We start from the raw sequence: 19925 nt of genomic DNA on the forward strand, positions 1-19925 counted from the left end.
TGCTAAAAACCAATGATCCGAATGGCTATTTAGAATATGTATTTACAACTTAAATCTATATAAAGAGGAATGAGAGAGGCAAGCCTCCTCAATTAGACAGCACTATATTCACCTCTGCTACCACCGGTGAATTTATCTATAATTTCTTTGATAAAAGTAGGTAAACCTTTTAATAAATCGATGAAATTTTCCAAAACTTCTTTTAAAGCCGATTGGAAATCAATTGCATTACCTTTATTGTATTGATACCAAGCCCCACCAATGATATAGATACTTGAGAATAAAACCATAAAGATAAAGATCCAAGTAAACCACCCCCAAGATTCTCCATGATCTTGATCATTACCGTTCGAAGGTTTCTTTGGATTTTTTGACTTTTTAGTATTACAAGCAGCTTTTGATTTAACCGAAATTTGTAATTTTTCACCATTCCACTTATCGACATTGAAAACATCCAAATCCTTATCGTCTTTAGAAGGACAAACGAATTTCAAATCGGCATCAACCAAAACATCACCCCAACTAGCACCTTTATACAGAATAGTGACTGCACCCCCTTCATTTTTAGTCGGTGGAGTGATTTTATAGGATTTAGACAACCCGTTATTGAAACCAATTATTTCCGATACAATTGTCTTTTTATCATCATTAAATTGAAGTTTATTCACACCACAGATATCCGAATTTTTAGGACAATGTTCAATCTCGTCGGTATTAACACATACTCCAATATTCCAAGTGAAAATACTGGTGGATGGTGGGGTGTTTTTATTGATTGTAACCGAATGAACTCCTTTTATACTTTCGAAATCAAACGATGATAATTCCGATACCGAACAATCAAATGCTCTAACTGCCCTCAAACACCAAACTAATAATAGAAGAATAAACTTAATCATCCTTGCCCTTGAATAAGAAAAAAACAATATACTAAGTTGTGCCTCCAGGGAGCTTGTTGTTCTTTATGAATTGATATAAAGACGACGTTAATCTAATCACAAAAGCTCAATTAATCAGAACCTTTTGAATGTCATTTTTTAATCGATAGTAGTTTTTTTGTCCTTTGCCGCGATAACCTGTAAAAGTCCACCTTGGAAGAAGAGCAGCTTTACAGATTAGCGGCACGTGTGTGTAACATGCAAACTCTGGTTTTCACCTGTTACACACACGTGACTACACACCCGCACACCAGCTTATTCCTTCGCTTGCACTTCCCCTCCCACTTCCGAGCCCACCCGTACCGCATCCCCTCAGCCGGTTTTCTCCTCAGGATAAAAATACAAAACTGAAAATGAGTCGCTTTTCCCAAATTTCCGAGGTACAAAACTCTCTTGAACTGAGTCACTTTGACGCATAATAAATTTTTTTTTAAACATGTGACTCTTCGGTGAAGGGATCCAATAAATAGATCTGGTAATAACTGAAAAGTTTTACTCATTTAAGATAGAGGCTATTTACTTGATTATTTATATCATGGTTAAGGTTACTGTTTGTGGTGCTGCTGGTGGTATTGGACAACCACTTTCGTTATTATTAAAGTTGAATCAAAACGTTGATGAGTTAGCATTATTTGATATTGTTAATGCCAATGGGGTTGCTGCTGATTTATCACATATTTGTAGTCCAGCTAAAGTAACTGGCCATCAACCTGCTAATAAGGAAGATAAACTGGCTATTACATCTGCTTTGACTAATAGTGATTTAGTTATTATACCTGCTGGTGTTCCAAGAAAACCGGGGATGACTAGAGCTGATTTATTTAATATTAACGCTTCGATTATTAGAGATTTGATTGCCAACGTTGGTAAGACTTGTCCAAACGCAGCTATTTTGATCATTTCCAATCCAGTCAATGCTACTGTTCCAATTGCAGCTGAAGTGTTGAAAAAATTGGGTGTTTTCAATCCAAAAAAATTATTTGGGGTTACTACTTTAGATTCCGTTAGAGCAGAAACTTTCCTTGGTGAATTAATCAATGAACCTCCAAAATCGTTGAAGGGTAAGATTTCCGTTATTGGTGGTCATTCCGGTGATACCATTGTTCCATTAATCAATGTCAACTCTACCATTTCTGCAAAAAGCTCAAAAATCACTCCGGCTCAATATAAAGAATTCGTCCATCGTGTTCAATTCGGTGGGGATGAAGTCGTCAAGGCTAAGAATGGAGCCGGTTCCGCCACTTTATCAATGGCCTATGCCGGCTATCGTTTTGCTGAATCAGTCTTAGATTCCGTGGCTGGTGGTCAAACTAATACTTCGGTCGTTCCGGAAACTTCGTATGTCTATTTACCAGGATTACCAAATGGTGAAGAGTTATCTAAAAAATCATTAAATGGCGCTACTTATTTCTCAGTCCCTGTTATTTTAGAAAAAGGTGAAATTAAATCATTCATTAATCCTTTCGATTCTCTCACCATCACTGAAAATGAAAAACAATTGGTTTCTGTCGCTTTAAATGGATTGGATAAATCAATTGCTCAAGGTACCAACTTTGTTAAAGGTTCTAAAATATAGTTTTCTCTCATCATCTGTTTATATTAGTTAATTGTTCTTTAGGTTAATGCATGTGTTTATATAATAGTTTCAAAATTTTTGCAATCATTAAATTCACGCCCGTACATCCCACTCCACCGCATGCCAAGGGTATAACTATCTCATTACGCGTTTGCAAGTTGATAACTTCCTACTTACAAATGAACTGATGTTATAGACTGCAACTGATATTATGTCAGTTAAAAATCTTAATGTCGATTTGGCTGCATTAACCACTGACCCGCTATCCAAATCCGCCTTCACTATCAAAGATTTGATCGATTTAAATGATCCAAAGCTATCTTATAAACTGAACCTATCAGTAATTGGGTTTATAGATTTAAATGCCTTTTTCGCTCAATGTGAGCAAATTCGTCTTGGTTTAGACGATGATGCTCCGGTAGTTTGTGCCCAATGGCAATCATTGATCGCAGTATCTTATCCAGCAAGAAAATTTGGTATAAATCGAATGGATACTATTCAGTCAGCTAAAAAAAAATGTCCAAAGTTAATCATCGCTCATGCTGCTGCTTTCAAAAAGGGTGAAGACCATTGGCTGTACGTGAAAGGTCTCCCGGATCAAACTGTTTATAAGGTTTCTTTAGATCCTTATAGACGTGAATCTCGAAAAATTATAAAAATTTTGAAAGAAGGTTGTGATATGGTTGAAAAAGCAAGTGTCGATGAAAGTTATATGGATTTTGGTAGATTGGTTTATCTGAAAATACTATCTTTTTTCCCCTTTCTTCAAGATTTAGTAAGAGAGCATAATCCTGATACTTATTTACCTCCTATACTGAAAACTTTACCGGAATCTCTATATTGGGTTGGTGATATCTACAAAACCCCTGAAGAAGATGCTTGGTTCTCGGAATCTCAGGCTGGAGCTGAACCAAAGCCTGTAATCAATGATTGGGATGATATATGTCTGGTTATCGGATCGCAAATCCTATATGATTTAAGGAATCGTGTCTTCAAGGATCTTGGTTATACAACATCTGGTGGATTAGCTCGTAATAAAAGACTAGCCAAATTGGCTGGTGGGTTTATTAAACCGGATATGCAAACTATTGTTCGAAATAAACTGATTTATAGATTTTTAAACAATTTTGAACTCATCGATATAACTGGAATGGGTGGTAAAACTGGTGACGTTATTTTATCAAAATTTGATGTTCCGGGAGATATAAATTCAATTAAATTTTTACGAGAACATTTCCTGTTAGATCAATTAAAACAAGAATTACCAAATGACCACCCATTAGCAGAAAGAGTGTTTAACTTGGTGAGGGGTAACTATATTGAAGAGTTAGTATTACGAACATCAGTCAAATCCATGATGTCAAGAAAGAATTTCCTCGTTAATGCTTTTGTTGATAACATATATGACACTTGCGACTGGTTGAAAGTGTTTGTGGGAGATTTATATAGCAGACTAATCGAATTAGATGACGAGAATCTAAACTTATCCATGCTGCAGCTTGATTCCGACCGTGAAAAAGGCTCAATCATGAGACCGAAAACGATTAGCATTCAATTAACTACATCTTCTTATACAAAACTTTCAAAACAAACTCCAATACCAGTATCAAGATCTCTCGAGAAGCTAAGAGTGTCAATGACAAACTTGACTTTTAGATTACTACTTGAGTTATTGGAAAATTCAAATGTTCCTTCCTTGAACAATGGTAAGAGGCCAAGATTACTCAAGGTCACCGATTCGATGGATGTTTTGAAAAATTACAAGATTATGCCATTGGCTAATTTATCAGTGGTTATATCCAATTTTGTCAAGACCACCGATTCAAATCTAATTGACTCGTATCTTGGTAACCCCAATAACAAAGGTTTGTTAGCTAAGCAAGACATTGAAAAAATGTTTAGTGAAGTTAACACTGAACAACCTAAACAAGCTTTACCTGCTCCAATTGAAAAGAAAAGTAAGAAACCGGACCAAGCATACGTTAAAAAGTTATTTGAGGATTTTCAAATCAGTGAAAACGAAAGAAAAGAAGAACAGGCTCAAATTTTGAAATCCAAATCAGCTTCTCCAGCTCCTCAATTCAAAGAAGACAAAGAATACATCAAAAAGTTATTTGATGAATTTGAGTCCAGTAATGCACCAGTGGACCCACCCAGAATTGCACCTAAATCCAAACCTAAAGTAGATTCAAACCCGCCAGATTCTAATTATAACGTCTTAAATACTCTCCGATCGTCCTCAAGCCTGTCGACTTCAGAGGAGTCAAACAAAAGCTTACTCGAGAGACTTATTCGAACCAGATACTGTGACAAATGCCATATCCCAGTTGAAGATGTATTTGAACATGTGGACCTCCATTATGCTATGGAACTCTCCGAAAAATTAAATGGGACATCAAACCAAAACGAAATAAATCCTAAACCAGAAAGTAATAAAAGAACAAGCCATCAAAATAAACAAGAAAATCCAAAAAAGAAAAAACTCGACAAAGGACAAACAAAGCTACCCTTCTAATTTATATTTATTCTCTATAGATAACGCTGTAATATACTAATGATTTAAACCGTAATACATTTTTTTTTAGCAGTAATAAAGCGTCCTCACCGAATTTTTTTTGTTCGGTGACCGAGGAAAAGTTAGAAATGCAATCTTCATACTTGACCTCTTCACTGCCCTTAACATAACGAAGCGTCCGTACTTTTATAATAGGCAAGCATCATGTCCAAAGTGAATGATAAGGCATTACCCTTTGCTGACGCAGCTACGATAGGTATGGTTCAATTAGATTTGAAATAATCAATTTTTTTTTGTGGGGGAGAGAACCAATACTAACAATTTTCATTAGTAAGAGCTAATCAAAAGGATAGTTACTTTGAATCGTTATTTCGATCTCAATTTCAAGACGCTTTACATATATTGAAGGGCCAACGATTCATCAACACGTATGGGAATGAAATAACTGTGGGCGCCAAAGCTGTATACCTTATCCTAACGACATTACTTGGAGCCAGAACTTTGGGTGAAGAATACGTTGATTTAATATATGTAAATAGGTCAGGAAAAAGATTCCCCAGAATCTTACCCAAGCTTGGATTTATATTTTCTTATGCAATCTTACCGTACTTGATCAACAGACTAGTCAAATACCATAAGCCCAAACAAGAGGAAGAAGACCAAAATAAAAGCTCCAAAAAACAAGTGATACTTCAGTATCTTTCATCATATGATAAGGTTTTAGATACTTTGATGAACTTGCATATTGCTATTTTTTACTTTCAAGGTGAGTTTTACTCATTGTCCAAACGTATATTTGGTTTGAGGTATGTCTTTGGTCATAACAAGGATCCCAGGAAATTACAGAAAACTGGCAATTACTCATTCTTAGGGGCTATTATATTACTACAGTTTGTCTTTGAGTCACTTGTCAAATTCAAAACTTATCAAGACAGTCTTAAAAAATCACATACCAGTGAAGAAGACGAAGAATCGAAGCCATCCAGAATTAAATCTATTAAACAATTAGAAACATACAACGAGTCGTTCACTGAAGATTTAAAACTTAGTGAACGCGTAAATTTCGACCTCTCAGACCCAAATCAACTACCTTACATCCCTGAAGCTTCCAGATCGTGTATGTTATGTTTATCACCAATGACCAATCCTTCTGCTGCCAATTGTGGTCATATGTTCTGCTGGGTCTGCATTGTTGATTGGATTCGTGAACACCCCGAGTGCCCCTTATGTAGACTGCAGTGCCTTGAACAGAATCTCCTCCCTCTCCGCTAATGCCATCTGTATAGTTCAATCCATAGTAATGGTATACCAACCGCTAGCTATTTTATTAAGGTGTACGGATGTATATATCCAACGTTAAAGGTTTTTTTTTAAAAAAAAAAAAAGAAAGAAAAAAGTGAAAAAATCTCAACATGAAATAATCCGTGGCCTAAAACAACAAAGTAATTTGGCTTGATCTAGAATTAAACTGTTCAACAATTAGACTGTTCAACAAGTAACTGTTCAGCAATTCATTAAGAGGGAGATAGGAAGAGGATTCTTTAAGCTCTGCTTCGGTTCGATCCATACTCTGTCCAAAAAGGTTTTTTTTTCCTGCTCGAGAAGCATCATAAACATACCATCATGAGTTCGAACAGTGGGTTCAACTTACCCTATTCAACTGATAATCTGGATGATTTAGAGAAAACACATGCTGGCTCAAGCAATGACGGCTATTCCAAGACATTCAAACCAAACAAACACCAACCAATACTCACCAGAATCAATAATAGTATAAACGCTGTTTTTGGATCTATTCAATCATTTTCATTGAAATATAAAAAAATACTGATTTTCTTAGTAACTTTTATATGCTTGTCACTCTTCACATCGGTACCTTTTGTTCCACATTTCAGGACTGGTAGTCCCAAAGTTGTTATTATACTAGCTGCAAATGAAGGCGGTGGTGTTCTTAAATGGAAAGGACCTCAAGAGTGGTCAGTGGAAAGATCTTCAATCGCTAATAAGAAACAATATGCCAAAAGTCACGGATACGGTTTAACCATCAAAGATATGACTATAAAGAAGAGATACTCACATGAATGGAGAGAATCTTGGGAAAAAGTAGATATTATGAAACAAACAATGAGACAATTTCCAAATACCGAATGGTTTTGGTGGTTGGATTTACATACTTATATCATGGAACCCCAAATATCATTAGAAAAACATTTCTTGAACAATTTAGAAAATGCTACTTATAGATCCCCTGAAACATTTAATCCGCTTGGTCTTCCTGTTGACATTCCTTACCTCAATTATGACAGCCCAATTGATATGGTCATTACTCAAGACTGTGGGGGGTTCAACTTGGGCTCGTTCTTAATGAGAAGATCTTCTTGGTCTGATATGCTCCTTGATATTTGGTGGGATCCTGCCATGTACGAACAAATGCATATGCAATGGGAACATAAAGAACAAGATGCTTTGGAAACTTTATACTCCTCCCAACCATGGATCCGAGAAAGGATCGGGTTCTTACCTTTAAGAACCATCAATTCATTCCCTCCCGGTGCCTGTTCCGATAAAGCTGATGATCCCCAATATTTCTTCCAAAGTAATGACTTTGTGGTCAATATGGCAGGGTGTGAATGGGGCAGAGACTGCTGGGGCGAGATGGAGCACTACAAAGCTCTTTCAAAGAAACTTCATAAAAGATGGTGGCATTTATGGTAATCATTAATGCTTATTGTAATTTATTTTTCACATACCATTCTACCCTTCTTTTCTTGTTTTTCTTTTCGTTTCGCCTTTCATCCAAAACTCTCTAGTTCTACTCATTTTCTCTTGTTATTAATACGTGTATAGAGCCTTTTTCAAGCATCAACCGAACGATTCACATTTATCATTAGAATTTGTAGTATTCTAGTACATCAGACCAAGTAGTGCAGTAACCGTTATGACAATTTTTTTTTTTTTAGTTCGTTCCTGTCTGGAGAAAGGAAAAACTATAAACTCGAAAAAAACTCAAAAAATAGTAAATAACACTGAAGGGAACGCTAAGCGCTCAAAAACTTAATTGGTATACCACCACAGAAGTCGTATTTCAAGTACCTAGGGATTGTTGAAGCCATGTCTAACTTTTGGTTTAATGATGGAAATCAGAGCAGTGGTATTCCAAAAGAAGATGCGTTCTTGAATAATATTTTTGACCAGGCCGCTCAGTCAAATAATCAATCTAATCAACAGGTACCGCATAATAATCAATCAATGGATACCGAAATGCTTTCAAACCCTCAACAGACTCTCAACCAACAAGGGTTTCCTTCGCAGCAACAAGCGCCATCAACACAACAACAACAGCAGAAAAGCTTAGATAAGTCGAAACAAGAACAACTTCTTCAGATGAGACAACAAATAATGCAACAACAAATGCTTCATGCAAAGCAGCAGAAACAACAACAGGAACAACAGCAGTTTTCTCCAAGCAACATTCCCATGTCAGCATCACCCCAGCCATCTAATGCCCCAACTCCTCAACAAATGATGAATATGAATCAAGGTGGAAGAGGTCAAGGCAATTCTCAAGTAAACCTGGTGTATGCTCCTAGTCCGGTAAACAATATGAACTCTCCTAGTATGGCGTCATCAACCACTCCTCAATATAATCATCTGGTTGGAACTCCTCAAATCCCACAAAATTTATCAAGACCCCAACTGCAACCATCAAATCCTCAACAAAACCCGAAACCAATGCAAGGTCCGGCTCAACACCAGGCCCAGCAAGCACAACAGCAACTAGTCAGTAAGCTCAGTCCACAACAATTACAGCAGCTCCAATACGAATTATTCATAGCTACCCTCAATGACTTCATGAATAGCCGTAATACGCCAATAACTCAACAACCGATTGTGAATGGTAAAAAAGTTAACCTTCTACTTTTACATTTGTTATCCCAAAAACTTGGTGGGGGTCAACAGCTAATGAAAGCACTTCAAAACATACAACCTCAACAAGGTAATTCTTGGACTGCTATTTGTCAAAGATTAGGTTTTTTCGAAGGTATAAATGTACAACAAGATTTTAACTCGAGAATTCAAATCGAAAAGGAAACTGCAAATGTCTATATACAATACGTGCTTCCTTATGAGCAATATGGTCAAACTCCAAATGGTGCAAGAGATTTACAAACGAAAAGAATGATGTACCAAAAGAAAATATTTTTAAAACTTCAACAGCTGCAATTGCAACAACAACCACAGCAGCAACAAAATGCTCCTAATCAACTACAACAGCAAATGCAAAATCCACCATCAAGACATATATCTCAAAGCAACATGTCACCGCCAGCCAACATTAACTCACCCGGAATAAACAACGTCCCTACTCCAGGTGCTGGAATGATACATCAGAGCCCAATTCCAAGTTCAGCTCCTACTCCCCAACAAAGAAAGCTTTCTCATGTTAGTAATCCATCGGCTCACAATTCACCTGCTGTCTCTCAGTCGCCGTACATGGCTCAACAAACAATTTCAAGAAGCGGAAGTGTAGTTCAACAGCATACTCCTCAACAACATTCCCAACCACCACCTCAAACTCAAACTCAGCAAACCATGCAAAAACCCACGAAGCCTAAACCACAAAGAACACCAAATGATCAAACTTCCGAATCACCTCAACTTGATAAACCAGATAAGGAACTAGAATTCAATATTATTAAAAATTATGTACCTCTCCGTAAGTTAGTGGAGACTCATGATGGGTTTGATATCAAAGCCTTATCAAGTTTAGCTAGTGAAATTGAATTAACCAAACCAGTTTATTTATTTGCTCCTGAGTTGGGTTCCATCAATGTGCATGCTTTAACTATGGCGTTGAAAAATTATACTGTACCAAATAGTGGTGAAATAATGAGTGCTTTAAATACCTTGTTAGTGACTACTTCTGACTCCAGTTTCTCTTTTAAAGTTACGGATTGTCTAGAACTTTTAGATTCATTGGCTCTGCTTGGTTTGAAAGTTTTAGATCATATTATTGGCAAAAAGTCTAAACATGCTTCTGTTTATGAAGATGCTAGTAAATTAAGTGAAAATAATCCTATAGATGATGTATTTAAAAAATATACTGGGAATCAGCAAATGTTTGGTGAAGACGTTACATATGTTGTGGATTCGTTATCAGCTGAAGTTATTGAGGATGAAGACTCAGACTTAGATTTGGACGAAGTTTTCTCTTATGAAGAAGAAAATGACACTCCATTGTCGAATATCGAGGAAGAACCAAAGTTAGAAAGATTTGGTATTACCGATTATAATACTACAATACTTAAGTTCAAAGAAGAGAATAAATATCATTTCAGCAAACTCCAAACCAAGAGTGCTGTTGATGAGCAAGTAATGTTAGTTGATCAATTAATAACTATTACCATGATTTTGAGAAATCTTTCATTTGCTGAGGATAGCAAAGCTGTTATGGCCAACGATTCATTATTCAAAGATTTATTATTTACATGTGTTAAGTACATTGCCAGTTATCCTGATAAATTTAAATTTTACAGAAAAAGGTTATGCATCTTAAAAGATTGTTTATTGATGTTAGATAATATTGCATTTTTAATGGAATTGAGGACTTTAGAAGAAGCATTTTTATCATTCATTTTAATTAGTGCATTTGGACCCAAGTTAAATGAAAATGAAAAGGAAGAATCTGGATTTAAAATCCCTTATGCTAATTTAGATATGTTTTCTTATTTACCCTTTGGTATTGATGCATTTACTAAATTATTAGTACGTGAACCTAGAAATAAAACATTAATGCAAGCGGTTCTTAGTGGTAGTTTAGCAGCATCATCATCAAATAGTTTCCCATCAGTCATTTCAATCAATATTAGCGCTCAAGATCAACAAGAAACCAAAAAATTAATGGACGCTTATTTCGGTGATGATAATTCTACAAAAGAAGCTAAGCTTTTAACTAGATCATTTAAATTATTAATGAGTGTGATACCATTTGATTCTAACAGTTTTGAATTTGCCAAATTCACTTTTATAAGAGCTCCAACTTTATCCCAGGCATTATTTGGTGTTAAATTATTAATTGATTTAATTCCTTATGATGAAAATTCCCCATTGAATGATGTTTTAGTTGAATGGTTACTTGCAAATAAAGATATTTTACTTTCAAACTTTGCCAGAATTTCACTTTCTTTAGTTACTGAAGCTTCAAAATATGGTCTTCATTCTAACGAAAGTAAGATCTTGTCTTTAGTAATTTTGAAAGCTCTAATTGTTGTTAATTCCTTAGTTGGTAATGCCTTATTGTATTATAGAAATACCCCATCGTCTCCTTTGAAAGATGAGCTTTCCAAATTAACCGATGCTTATAGGGTATTGCCCGACGAAACATCAACCTTGGATAGTTTTATCGCCCCAAATGTCGACGTGGATGTCAGTCAAGAACTTTTACGTTTACTCAGATTGTTAAAATCTTTTTAATACAAATCTAACTTTCACTTCTTTATTTTAAATAAACCAAAACAAAAAAGATAAAAAAACAAAAATTGAAAACATCAATATGAATAATTTTTTTTTGTATAATTACATTTAATATAGATATAAACCATTGTAACAAGGCTCATTAAAGATTCAACTCCAGAAAAAGGTTAAAAAATCCATACTTTACCTATTAAGCACATCTCCTCATGTTATCTAAAGTACAAGTTGCTTTACAAAGTCACTAGCTTTACTTACTTGAGTAACTCTATATTCCGAGATTCTTTGGAATTTCTCAAAATTCCGTTGACTGATACTTATGCTCCCCGTTAATACTAACGGCAGTTACGTAAACAAACAGATGTCCGGTATAACAATAAGGGAGAATTTTAACCAATCAGTAGATTTATATCGGTAATCAAGTATAAAGGCTTAAACGAAAAGGGCTGCAAAGGGATAGTAGTTCCTAAATAGAGTAGGTTTATCATTATCTTGAGGGTTGTGCCCAAAACAAAATATTTTGCGATAAGAATTTTGCAGATAATGCTAGCTGGGGAGCATATATATAAGTAAGTAGGTAGAATAAAAAAGTGGACTTGGTGGAGATGGCCTTCAACTACAACTACAATTGCAATGGCTGCTGCTGCTCCAGTTAAAGCTACTCCAAGTGCACCACCAGCAGATGACAACACCACTGGTGGGAAGTTACTTCCAGGTGAACATACTCTTCCAGCTAGTTGGTGGACTTCAGAGAAGATATTCGAATTAGAGAAAAGAGCTATATTCAATAAATCATGGTTATTTTGTACTCATGCTTCACGTTTTACCAAAGCTGGGGATTATTATGCTTTTAATGTTGTTGGTATACCATTTTTCATCATCAAATCCAAGGTTGATGGAGAATTAAAGGCATTTCATAATGTTTGTCGTCACCGTGCTTACCCTGTTGTTAGAAAAGAAAAGGGATCATCGATTGTTTTAGGATGTAAATACCATGGATGGTCTTATAACAGTGATGGTAAATTAACAAAAGCTCCTCATTTTGATAACGTTGAAGGTTTCAAGAAGGAAGAAAATTCATTATTCCCTATTAAGACTCATGTTACATCTCATGGATTAGTCTTTGTTAATTTTAATAATGATACATCAGAAAAGTTCATCCCATTTGATAAATGGTTTGAAGGAATCACTCAAGAATTTGACGAATTTGATTTTTCCGATTATGAATATCATATGTCTTATGAGCTTGATGGTCAATTCAATTGGAAAACCTTGATGGATGGTTATCAAGAATGCTATCATTGTCCAACTGCTCATCCTGGATTGAACTCTGCTTTCCGTATGGAGACATATAAAGTTGCTGGTAAAACTAGATATTGTCGTCATTATGCTGAAATCATTAGAAATGAGCCAGAAGCCGAGCAAGCAAAAGAACCAGAACAAGATTCATCTTCCTGGTTTGGTTTTGGCAAAAAACCAGTTAAACAAGAACAACCAAAGCAAAAGAAGAAAGAAAACGTCGGTGGTGAGTTTGATGGATTATGGGTTTATACCTGGCCAAGTAACGGAATCAACTGTTACTCTCCCGCTTGGTACTCAATTAGAGTATTACCCATTACTGCTACCCATACCATCTTACAATACGATATCTATACCAAAAAGGGCTTGGATGAAAATACAAAGAAAGAATTTGTAGACTTTTTACAAATGGTTGAAATCGAAGATTTCAACTTATGCCAATTAACTCAAAAAAATTTGAATCAAGGAGTATATACATCTGGTTTTTTGCACCCAACAAAAGAATCCGGTGTCTTATACTACCAAGGCTTGGTTCGTGACATGGTTAAGGAACATTATGCTTTGGAAACCGCCAAAGGTGGTCCAATCAATCCAGCTTTTGTAGGTAAAACTTCTTCCAATAAAGAAGTTGAAGAATTACAAGAAATCTGCAACCAATTGGAGTGTCAAGGCTCCAGCCCTGAAACTTTACTTGATTGGTGATTTTCTCTTTCATATTAAAGATATGTTTAAATATATGTTTGCGTGTTCTACTCCTATCGTAATTATCCATATGCCTATATATATGCTTATACTTGTATATATATATAATCTTATGAACTTATTTGCAGCCTTACCCTCGGCACATGCCGATTCTCATTAAAACCCCCCGCCAAAAAATGACTGGGGATTTCGCTAACAAAACAAAAAAAAAAACACCGAAAAATGAGGAAAAAAAGTGAATCATTTGAATTTTGATCAATTTGTTAGTCAGCGGCTACTTCTCTTCTTGAAGATTATCAAAGAACATAGGAATCTTCTAGTAATACACAGAGCTATCCAGTTGCAAGATGTCATTTGTCGGTGGAGGAGCCGAGTGCTCGGTTAATGGGAATGCAGTTTCCCAGTTCAATAAACATACTCAACAAGATAGATCATTGCAGAGGCAAACAGCCAATCAGCCAGGTTTTTTACCAGGAAATCAGGGGTTCAAGAATGAAAATATGATGAATCAAAGAGATAGACAAAATTTGGAACAATTTATGAATAACAATGGAGCTAATCAGTCAAGTTTCCAATTCCAGCCAATGAGACACGAATTGAATATGATTCAACAAAATAACCATCAAATGCCGATGAATAATCAGCAAAGCTCATGGACAAACGAGTTCCAAACTCATACTCCGTCGCCAGTTACCAAACACAGTACTCCTAACATTGTTGGCAAAACCGCGCTGCCTATTAACTCCCAATGGGCTAGTGAGTTCAGTCCACAATCAATGGAACAAAATCAGGCTATGCATAATCCTCAAAGTTATAATCAGAATCCAAGTATGCGTATTGGTGGTTACCGTCCAATGATGGGGATGTCTATGATGAATGGAGGGATGATGAACCAAATGAATCAACAACACCAACAACCCCAAGCTGATGTACAAACTAATCAAGAACTGCAAGTTGATTGGGATAATCAATTCAAAGAAATTGAAGAATTGACTAATAAAGTTGAAGAACCCGAAGCCAAGGAAAAAGAAGAAGAACCAGAAATTGTTATCGATGATAAGTATCAAGCTACATTTCAGGAAGTTTGGGATAGTTTAAATAGTGATGAAATTGAAAATGATTTCATCTCTCAACAATATGAAGATTTTAAAGAAACTCAAAGAGAAATGTTACCAGCAGACTTATCACAATGGGAAAGAGATTTCGCTAAATATGCATCAACAAGAGCTCATTTTGGTGAATATCAATTTGAAAACAAATCAAATAATCAATTTTTAGATTTACCAAAAGAAAATGATCCTTATGAAATAGGTTTACAATTGATGGAAAATGGTGCAAAATTATCAGAAGCTGCCTTAGCTTTTGAAGCTGCTATACAACGTAACCAAAACCATATTGATGCTTGGTTAAAATTAGGTGAAGTTCAAACTCAAAATGAAAAAGAAATTGCGGGCATTTCTGCTTTAGAAAAATGCCTAGAATTACATCCAGAGAATTCAGAAGCTTTAATGACTCTAGCCATCTCCTATATCAATGAAGGTTATGATAATGCTGCTTTTGCTACTTTAGAAAGATGGATTTCAACAAAATATCCTCAAATTTCTGAAAGAGCTCGTCAACAAGAGTCTTCAATTAATGATGAAGATCGTTATACCTTAAATAAAAGAGTTACTGATTTATTCATAAAAGCCGCTCAACTTTCTCCTGATAAAGCAAATATGGATCCTGATGTTCAAATGGGATTAGGGGTTTTGTTTTATGCTAATGAAGACTTTGATAAAACAATCGATTGTTTCAAAGCTGCTTTATCAATTAAACCAGATGATCCTGTTTTATGGAACAGATTGGGTGCTTCCCTTGCTAACTCAAGCCGTTCAGAAGAAGCAGTTAACGCTTATTTTAAAGCTTTGGAATTAAAACCAACTTTTGTTAGAGCAAGATACAATTTAGGTGTATCTTGTATCAATATTGGCTGCTACAAAGAAGCTGCTGAACATTTATTAAGTGGTTTGGCAATGCACCAAGTTGAAGGTCACGAAGAGCCTACTCTCAATAACAACCAATCTTCTTCTTTGATGGAAACCTTGAAAAGAGCTTTCATCGCTTTGGATAGAAGAGACTTGATCGAATTTGTCAAACCCGGAATGGATCTAAACCAATTCCGTGGTGAATTTAATTTTTAGTTCTACTTTCTACTGATTGTACATATGCTTCTTACTAATAAACGATATCAACGATTAGTCATACTGCTAACTCGTGTAATATGTTAGCTCATGATATTTGCAACTTATCATTATCGAATCAATGTAATTCTTTATCACCTGACTTTGCGAAACTGAGTCTTTGTAGAATGAGTCAAACTAGAAAAAAAATTTTTTTTTTTTTGATAAGTCAATTACTGTATAAAATGCTCCATGAAAAAAGCGAAAAATCGAAAAAAAACCAGTTTTAAAGACTTGACTCCGACCATTTTTAATTCGATCTGATCTGAAACAGTCAGTAAAACATAATGACTTTCCCTATATTGCCGGTGATCTCTTCACCTGCTGATAAAGGTGAGATTGAAAAGTTTAGTGTTGTTGGTAAGATTTTACTTCCAGTTGACTCATTCAAAATTTCGAAACACTTTATCAATCAATTTCCCCACTCAATCGATGTTGACGTTGATGCTAGCCAATCTGATATTAATGCTGATCAAGCTGTGGAGTTATTGAACCATGGTATAAAAAAAATCCTCATTAAAGAAAGCCAAGTTGAAGATTTTATAGAATCTGCTGGCTTACCAAGTTATAGATTTATTGTTAGAACATCGACATCACCAACTGATAAGTTATTAGCCACCAAAGCAGCTTTTGCAGTAGATTCAGAAATCTCCCAAGATACTTATAAACAATTGAGTTCTAGTGGTAATAGAGAAATTTATTACATTGGATCTTCAATTACTCAAGACTTGGCCAATAAACTTGCTGCATTAGGTATAATTCCGATTATTGAATCATCAAACTTATCTACTAAAGTCTCTGAAAGTGGAAAGATTTCTATTTCTTCACTCTTCACTTCAACCTTGACAACCGACCGTCCAGATGGTCTTTTCACTACTTTAATCACTACACCTGCTCCTGCTTATACTGCTTTAGGGGTTGTATATTCTTCTATCGAATCAATCCATGCTGCAATTGCTGAAGGTGAAGGTGTTTATCAATCTCGTAAACGCCGTGATGAATTATGGTATAAAGGTAAAACTAGTGGTGCTACCCAAAAATTGATCAAATTGGAAAAAGATTGTGACTCCGATTTGATCAAATTTATTGTTGAACCAAGAGAAGGTTATGGATTCTGTCACTTGGATAATAACTTCACTTGCTTTCACGATGGTGAATTGGTTACCAAAGATGAAAGTTATGGTTCTGGTTTGGCTAAATTAGATAATACCTTAGTTCAAAGATTTAATAACGCTCCTGAAGGTTCATATACAAAGAGATTATTTAACGACGAATCTTTATTGACCGCAAAGTTGAAAGAAGAATTAGACGAATTAATCGAAGCTGAAAGTGAAGAAGAAGTTTCTTGGGAAGCTGCAGATTTATTCTATTTTGCAATGGTTATGTGTATTAAAAAGGGGGTAAGATTAGCCGATATTGAAAGAAACTTGGATATCAAGAGTGGTAAGGTCACTAGACGTAAAGGTGATGCTAAACCAGCTTATTTGAAAAAGGAAGAACCTGCGGCACCAGCACCAAAACCTGAACCAATAAATCCAGAATATAAAATGGAAACCATTGTTTTGAATGAAAAAACTGATCCAAAACTTGTCGAAAAGGCTTTAACTAGACCAGTTCAAAGAACTTCAGATATAATGAAATTGGTTTTACCAATTATCGAAAAAGTTCAAAAAGAAGGTAACAAAGCTTTAATTGAACTTACTGAAAAGTTCGATGGTGTTAAATTAAATGATCCAGTATTAAAAGCACCATTTCCAAAAGAATTAATGGAAATAAGTGATGATATGAAAGAAGCCATTGATATTTCCATTTCTAATATTGAAAAATTCCACGCTGCTCAATTACCAAAAGAAAAAATCACTACTATAGAAACATCACCTGGTGTCTACTGTTCCCGTTTCGCTAAGCCAATCGAAAATGTTGGTCTTTACGTTCCAGGTGGTACTGCAGTTTTACCATCAACTGCAATGATGTTGGGGGTTCCAGCTAAAGTTGCTGGATGTTCAAATATTGTAATTGCATCACCACCTGCGAGAGCTACTGGTAAATTAACTCCAGAAGTTGTTTATGTAGCTCATAAATTAGGAGCTTCAAGTATTGTTATGGCAGGTGGTGCTCAAGCTGTCACCGCAATGGCTTACGGTACTGAATCAATTGTTAAATGTGATAAGATTTTAGGTCCTGGTAACCAATTTGTTACTGCTGCTAAAATGTATGTTCAAAACGATACTCAAGCGTTATGCTCAATTGATATGCCAGCTGGTCCATCCGAAGTTTTAGTTATCGCTGATAATGATGCAGATGCAGATTTCGTTGCCAGTGATTTGTTATCACAAGCCGAGCATGGTATTGATTCTCAAGTCATTTTAATTGGTGTTAATTTAACAGATGCAAAATTAAAAGAATTCGAATTAGCCGTTCGCAAGCAAGCCGAAGTTTTACCAAGAAAAGAAATTGTTGCTAAATGTTTACAACATTCATACTCGTTATTAGTTGATAGTTATGATGAAGCTTTTAAATTATCGAATTCTTATGCCCCAGAACATTTAATTTTACAAATCAAAGATGCTAAGTCCTATGTTCCAGACTATATTCAAAACGCCGGTTCAGTTTTCGTCGGAGGATTATCGCCAGAATCATGTGGTGATTATTCAAGTGGTACAAATCATACATTACCAACTTATGGTTATGCAAGACAATATTCTGGGGTCAATACTGGTACATTCCAAAAATTCATTACTTCACAAAATGTTACTGAAGAAGGTTTGAAGAGTATTGGTAAAGCTGTTATGACATTAGCAGCCGTTGAAGGATTAGAAGCTCATAGAAATGCCGTTCAAGTTAGAATGGAGAAATTAGGATTATTGTAGATGATTTATTTTTGACACCTTATATAATATTTATTATTAATTGTAAATATACAACAGAGTTTATAATTTTGAGGTGATTTCTTTCGAATCTTCTAAAGCACCATAAATAAGAGATTCAAATTTGAAATAATTTTGCAAACAATCGATATTATGCTTTGGTAAAATTGAAGCTCCCCAACATCCAGCTATATCATTTTTAAGATCAATCCAGAAAAAAATATTAGCTAAACCACCCCAGGTCAACGCACCTTTAGGTCTACCAGTTGGGAAGTCATTCATTGAATAAGCACAACCAGTTAATGAAAAACCATCGGGTTCAAAATCCGCTGGTAATAGTTTATCAATATCTTCACCAAAAGTTACATTAACATTTTGAGGTAAATGATTCTTAATTGCAAATTCTACAGTTTCAGTTTCCAAAATTCTTTTATTAGAATCCGGAGAATAACCTCTAGCCAACCAAATTCTTAAAAATTTCATATAATCGCCAATAGTACCAAAACAGCCTTGACCACCAAGATGTAAATGGGGTTTCAAAGGTACAGGTTCTCCGTTCAAGATCGAAAACTTCCCCTTTTTCTTTTTATGAACCTGGATTAAATTTGAAGTATCGTCTACTTCAAATGTGAACAGGTTCATACCAACCGGGTCAAAAATTTCTTTTTTCAAAAAATCACCTAGCTTAAGCCCGGTGATTTCTTGAATTATGAAGCCCAACAAATCCACACTATGACCATAAGCCCAAGCTGTACCAGGTTCATGCACCAAGGGTGTTTTAATTGTTGAAAAAAACTCTAGAGTTGGATTAAGGTTGCTTAAATGATGATTTTTTTTCAACGTTAAAGCAGCATAATCAGCATTCATAAAAGCATAAGATACCCCTGAGGTATGAAGTAGTAAGTCTTTAATTGTAACTCTGTTTTTAGGCTTAGTTGGCTCGCTTAAGAAATCACCAGTTTCCCGGTCAATTGAATTTGGTTGGATCAATTTTAAATCGTCAATCAAAGGTAAGTAATCTGCCGCAAAATCACTCAATTTTAATTGGTTTCTTTCAATTAAAATCAAAGCACCCATGGTGGTGATTGTTTTAGTGCACGAGAATAAAGCAAATATGCTATCGTTGTCAACTTTTTCATTAGTTTTCAATGACTTGATACCCTTTGATCCAAGGTAGATATTTTCATTTCGGTTAGTGAGACCAGCTACTACCGAAAGCAATTGAGGTTGTTCTGAAGACGAAGAAGGGGTCACCAATTCGTCTAGAGAGGTATCTAGCTCCTCTCTCAATTCAGTTACTTGTTCTTTCGACAACATGGAAGGAATAGGAGTAAT

At 35.4% G+C, this 19925-nt stretch overlaps 10 protein-coding genes across 10 annotated transcripts; 8 read left to right on the top strand and 2 right to left on the bottom strand.

The window, feature by feature from the left end:
- Nucleotides 1–16: 16 nt before the first annotated feature.
- Nucleotides 17–985, bottom strand: HYPBUDRAFT_153800 (uncharacterized protein). Its single transcript, XM_020221735.1, has one exon. It carries the CDS (start codon nucleotides 897–899, stop codon nucleotides 93–95), a length of 807 nt encoding a protein of 268 aa, XP_020074609.1. The 5' UTR covers nucleotides 900–985; the 3' UTR covers nucleotides 17–92.
- Nucleotides 986–1473: 488 nt separating this feature from the next.
- Nucleotides 1474–2514, top strand: MDH1-3 (malate dehydrogenase; the record flags this gene model as incomplete). Its single annotated transcript, XM_020218966.1, has 1 exon — nucleotides 1474–2514. One exon carries the CDS (start codon nucleotides 1474–1476, stop codon nucleotides 2512–2514), a length of 1041 nt encoding a protein of 346 aa, XP_020074610.1.
- Nucleotides 2515–2721: 207 nt separating this feature from the next.
- On the top strand, nucleotides 2722–5047 carry RAD32 (DNA-directed DNA polymerase eta). The gene has a single exon (XM_020221736.1). It carries the CDS (start codon nucleotides 2726–2728, stop codon nucleotides 5027–5029), a length of 2304 nt encoding a protein of 767 aa, XP_020074611.1. The 5' UTR covers nucleotides 2722–2725; the 3' UTR covers nucleotides 5030–5047.
- Nucleotides 5048–5756: 709 nt separating this feature from the next.
- Nucleotides 5757–6621, top strand: HYPBUDRAFT_153802 (ubiquitin-protein ligase peroxin 10). The gene has a single exon (XM_020221737.1). The coding sequence runs from the start codon at nucleotides 5762–5764 to the stop codon at nucleotides 6299–6301; it is 540 nt and encodes a 179-aa protein (XP_020074612.1). The 5' UTR covers nucleotides 5757–5761; the 3' UTR covers nucleotides 6302–6621.
- Nucleotides 6613–7902, top strand: MNN10 (alpha-1,6-mannosyltransferase). The gene has a single exon (XM_020221738.1). The coding sequence runs from the start codon at nucleotides 6653–6655 to the stop codon at nucleotides 7742–7744; it is 1092 nt and encodes a 363-aa protein (XP_020074613.1). The 5' UTR covers nucleotides 6613–6652; the 3' UTR covers nucleotides 7745–7902.
- A 164-nt stretch (nucleotides 7903–8066) lies between these two features.
- Nucleotides 8067–11628, top strand: SWI1 (Swi1p). The gene has a single exon (XM_020222798.1). It carries the CDS (start codon nucleotides 8141–8143, stop codon nucleotides 11501–11503), a length of 3363 nt encoding a protein of 1120 aa, XP_020074614.1. The 5' UTR covers nucleotides 8067–8140; the 3' UTR covers nucleotides 11504–11628.
- A 483-nt stretch (nucleotides 11629–12111) lies between these two features.
- On the top strand, nucleotides 12112–13506 carry HYPBUDRAFT_163138 (uncharacterized protein). The gene has a single exon (XM_020222604.1). The coding sequence runs from the start codon at nucleotides 12134–12136 to the stop codon at nucleotides 13499–13501; it is 1368 nt and encodes a 455-aa protein (XP_020074615.1). The 5' UTR covers nucleotides 12112–12133; the 3' UTR covers nucleotides 13502–13506.
- Nucleotides 13507–13818: 312 nt separating this feature from the next.
- PEX5 (Pex5p) lies at nucleotides 13819–15810 on the top strand. The gene has a single exon (XM_020221739.1). It carries the CDS (start codon nucleotides 14002–14004, stop codon nucleotides 15682–15684), a length of 1683 nt encoding a protein of 560 aa, XP_020074616.1. The 5' UTR covers nucleotides 13819–14001; the 3' UTR covers nucleotides 15685–15810.
- A 200-nt stretch (nucleotides 15811–16010) lies between these two features.
- HIS4 (trifunctional histidinol dehydrogenase/phosphoribosyl-AMP cyclohydrolase/phosphoribosyl-ATP diphosphatase) lies at nucleotides 16011–18655 on the top strand (the record flags this gene model as incomplete). The annotated part of the gene is made up of 1 exon (XM_020222605.1): nucleotides 16011–18655. The coding sequence occupies one exon, from the start codon at nucleotides 16011–16013 to the stop codon at nucleotides 18591–18593; it is 2583 nt and encodes an 860-aa protein (XP_020074617.1). The 3' UTR covers nucleotides 18594–18655.
- On the bottom strand, nucleotides 18654–19907 carry HYPBUDRAFT_7725 (uncharacterized protein; the record flags this gene model as incomplete). Its single annotated transcript, XM_020223684.1, has 1 exon — nucleotides 18654–19907. One exon carries the CDS (start codon nucleotides 19905–19907, stop codon nucleotides 18654–18656), a length of 1254 nt encoding a protein of 417 aa, XP_020074618.1.
- Between the last annotated feature and the right edge of the window lie 18 nt (nucleotides 19908–19925).

The sequence above is a fragment of the Hyphopichia burtonii genome, assembly GCF_001661395.1.
Source record: "Hyphopichia burtonii NRRL Y-1933 unplaced genomic scaffold HYPBUscaffold_7, whole genome shotgun sequence".
NCBI lineage: Eukaryota > Fungi > Ascomycota > Pichiomycetes > Serinales > Debaryomycetaceae > Hyphopichia > Hyphopichia burtonii.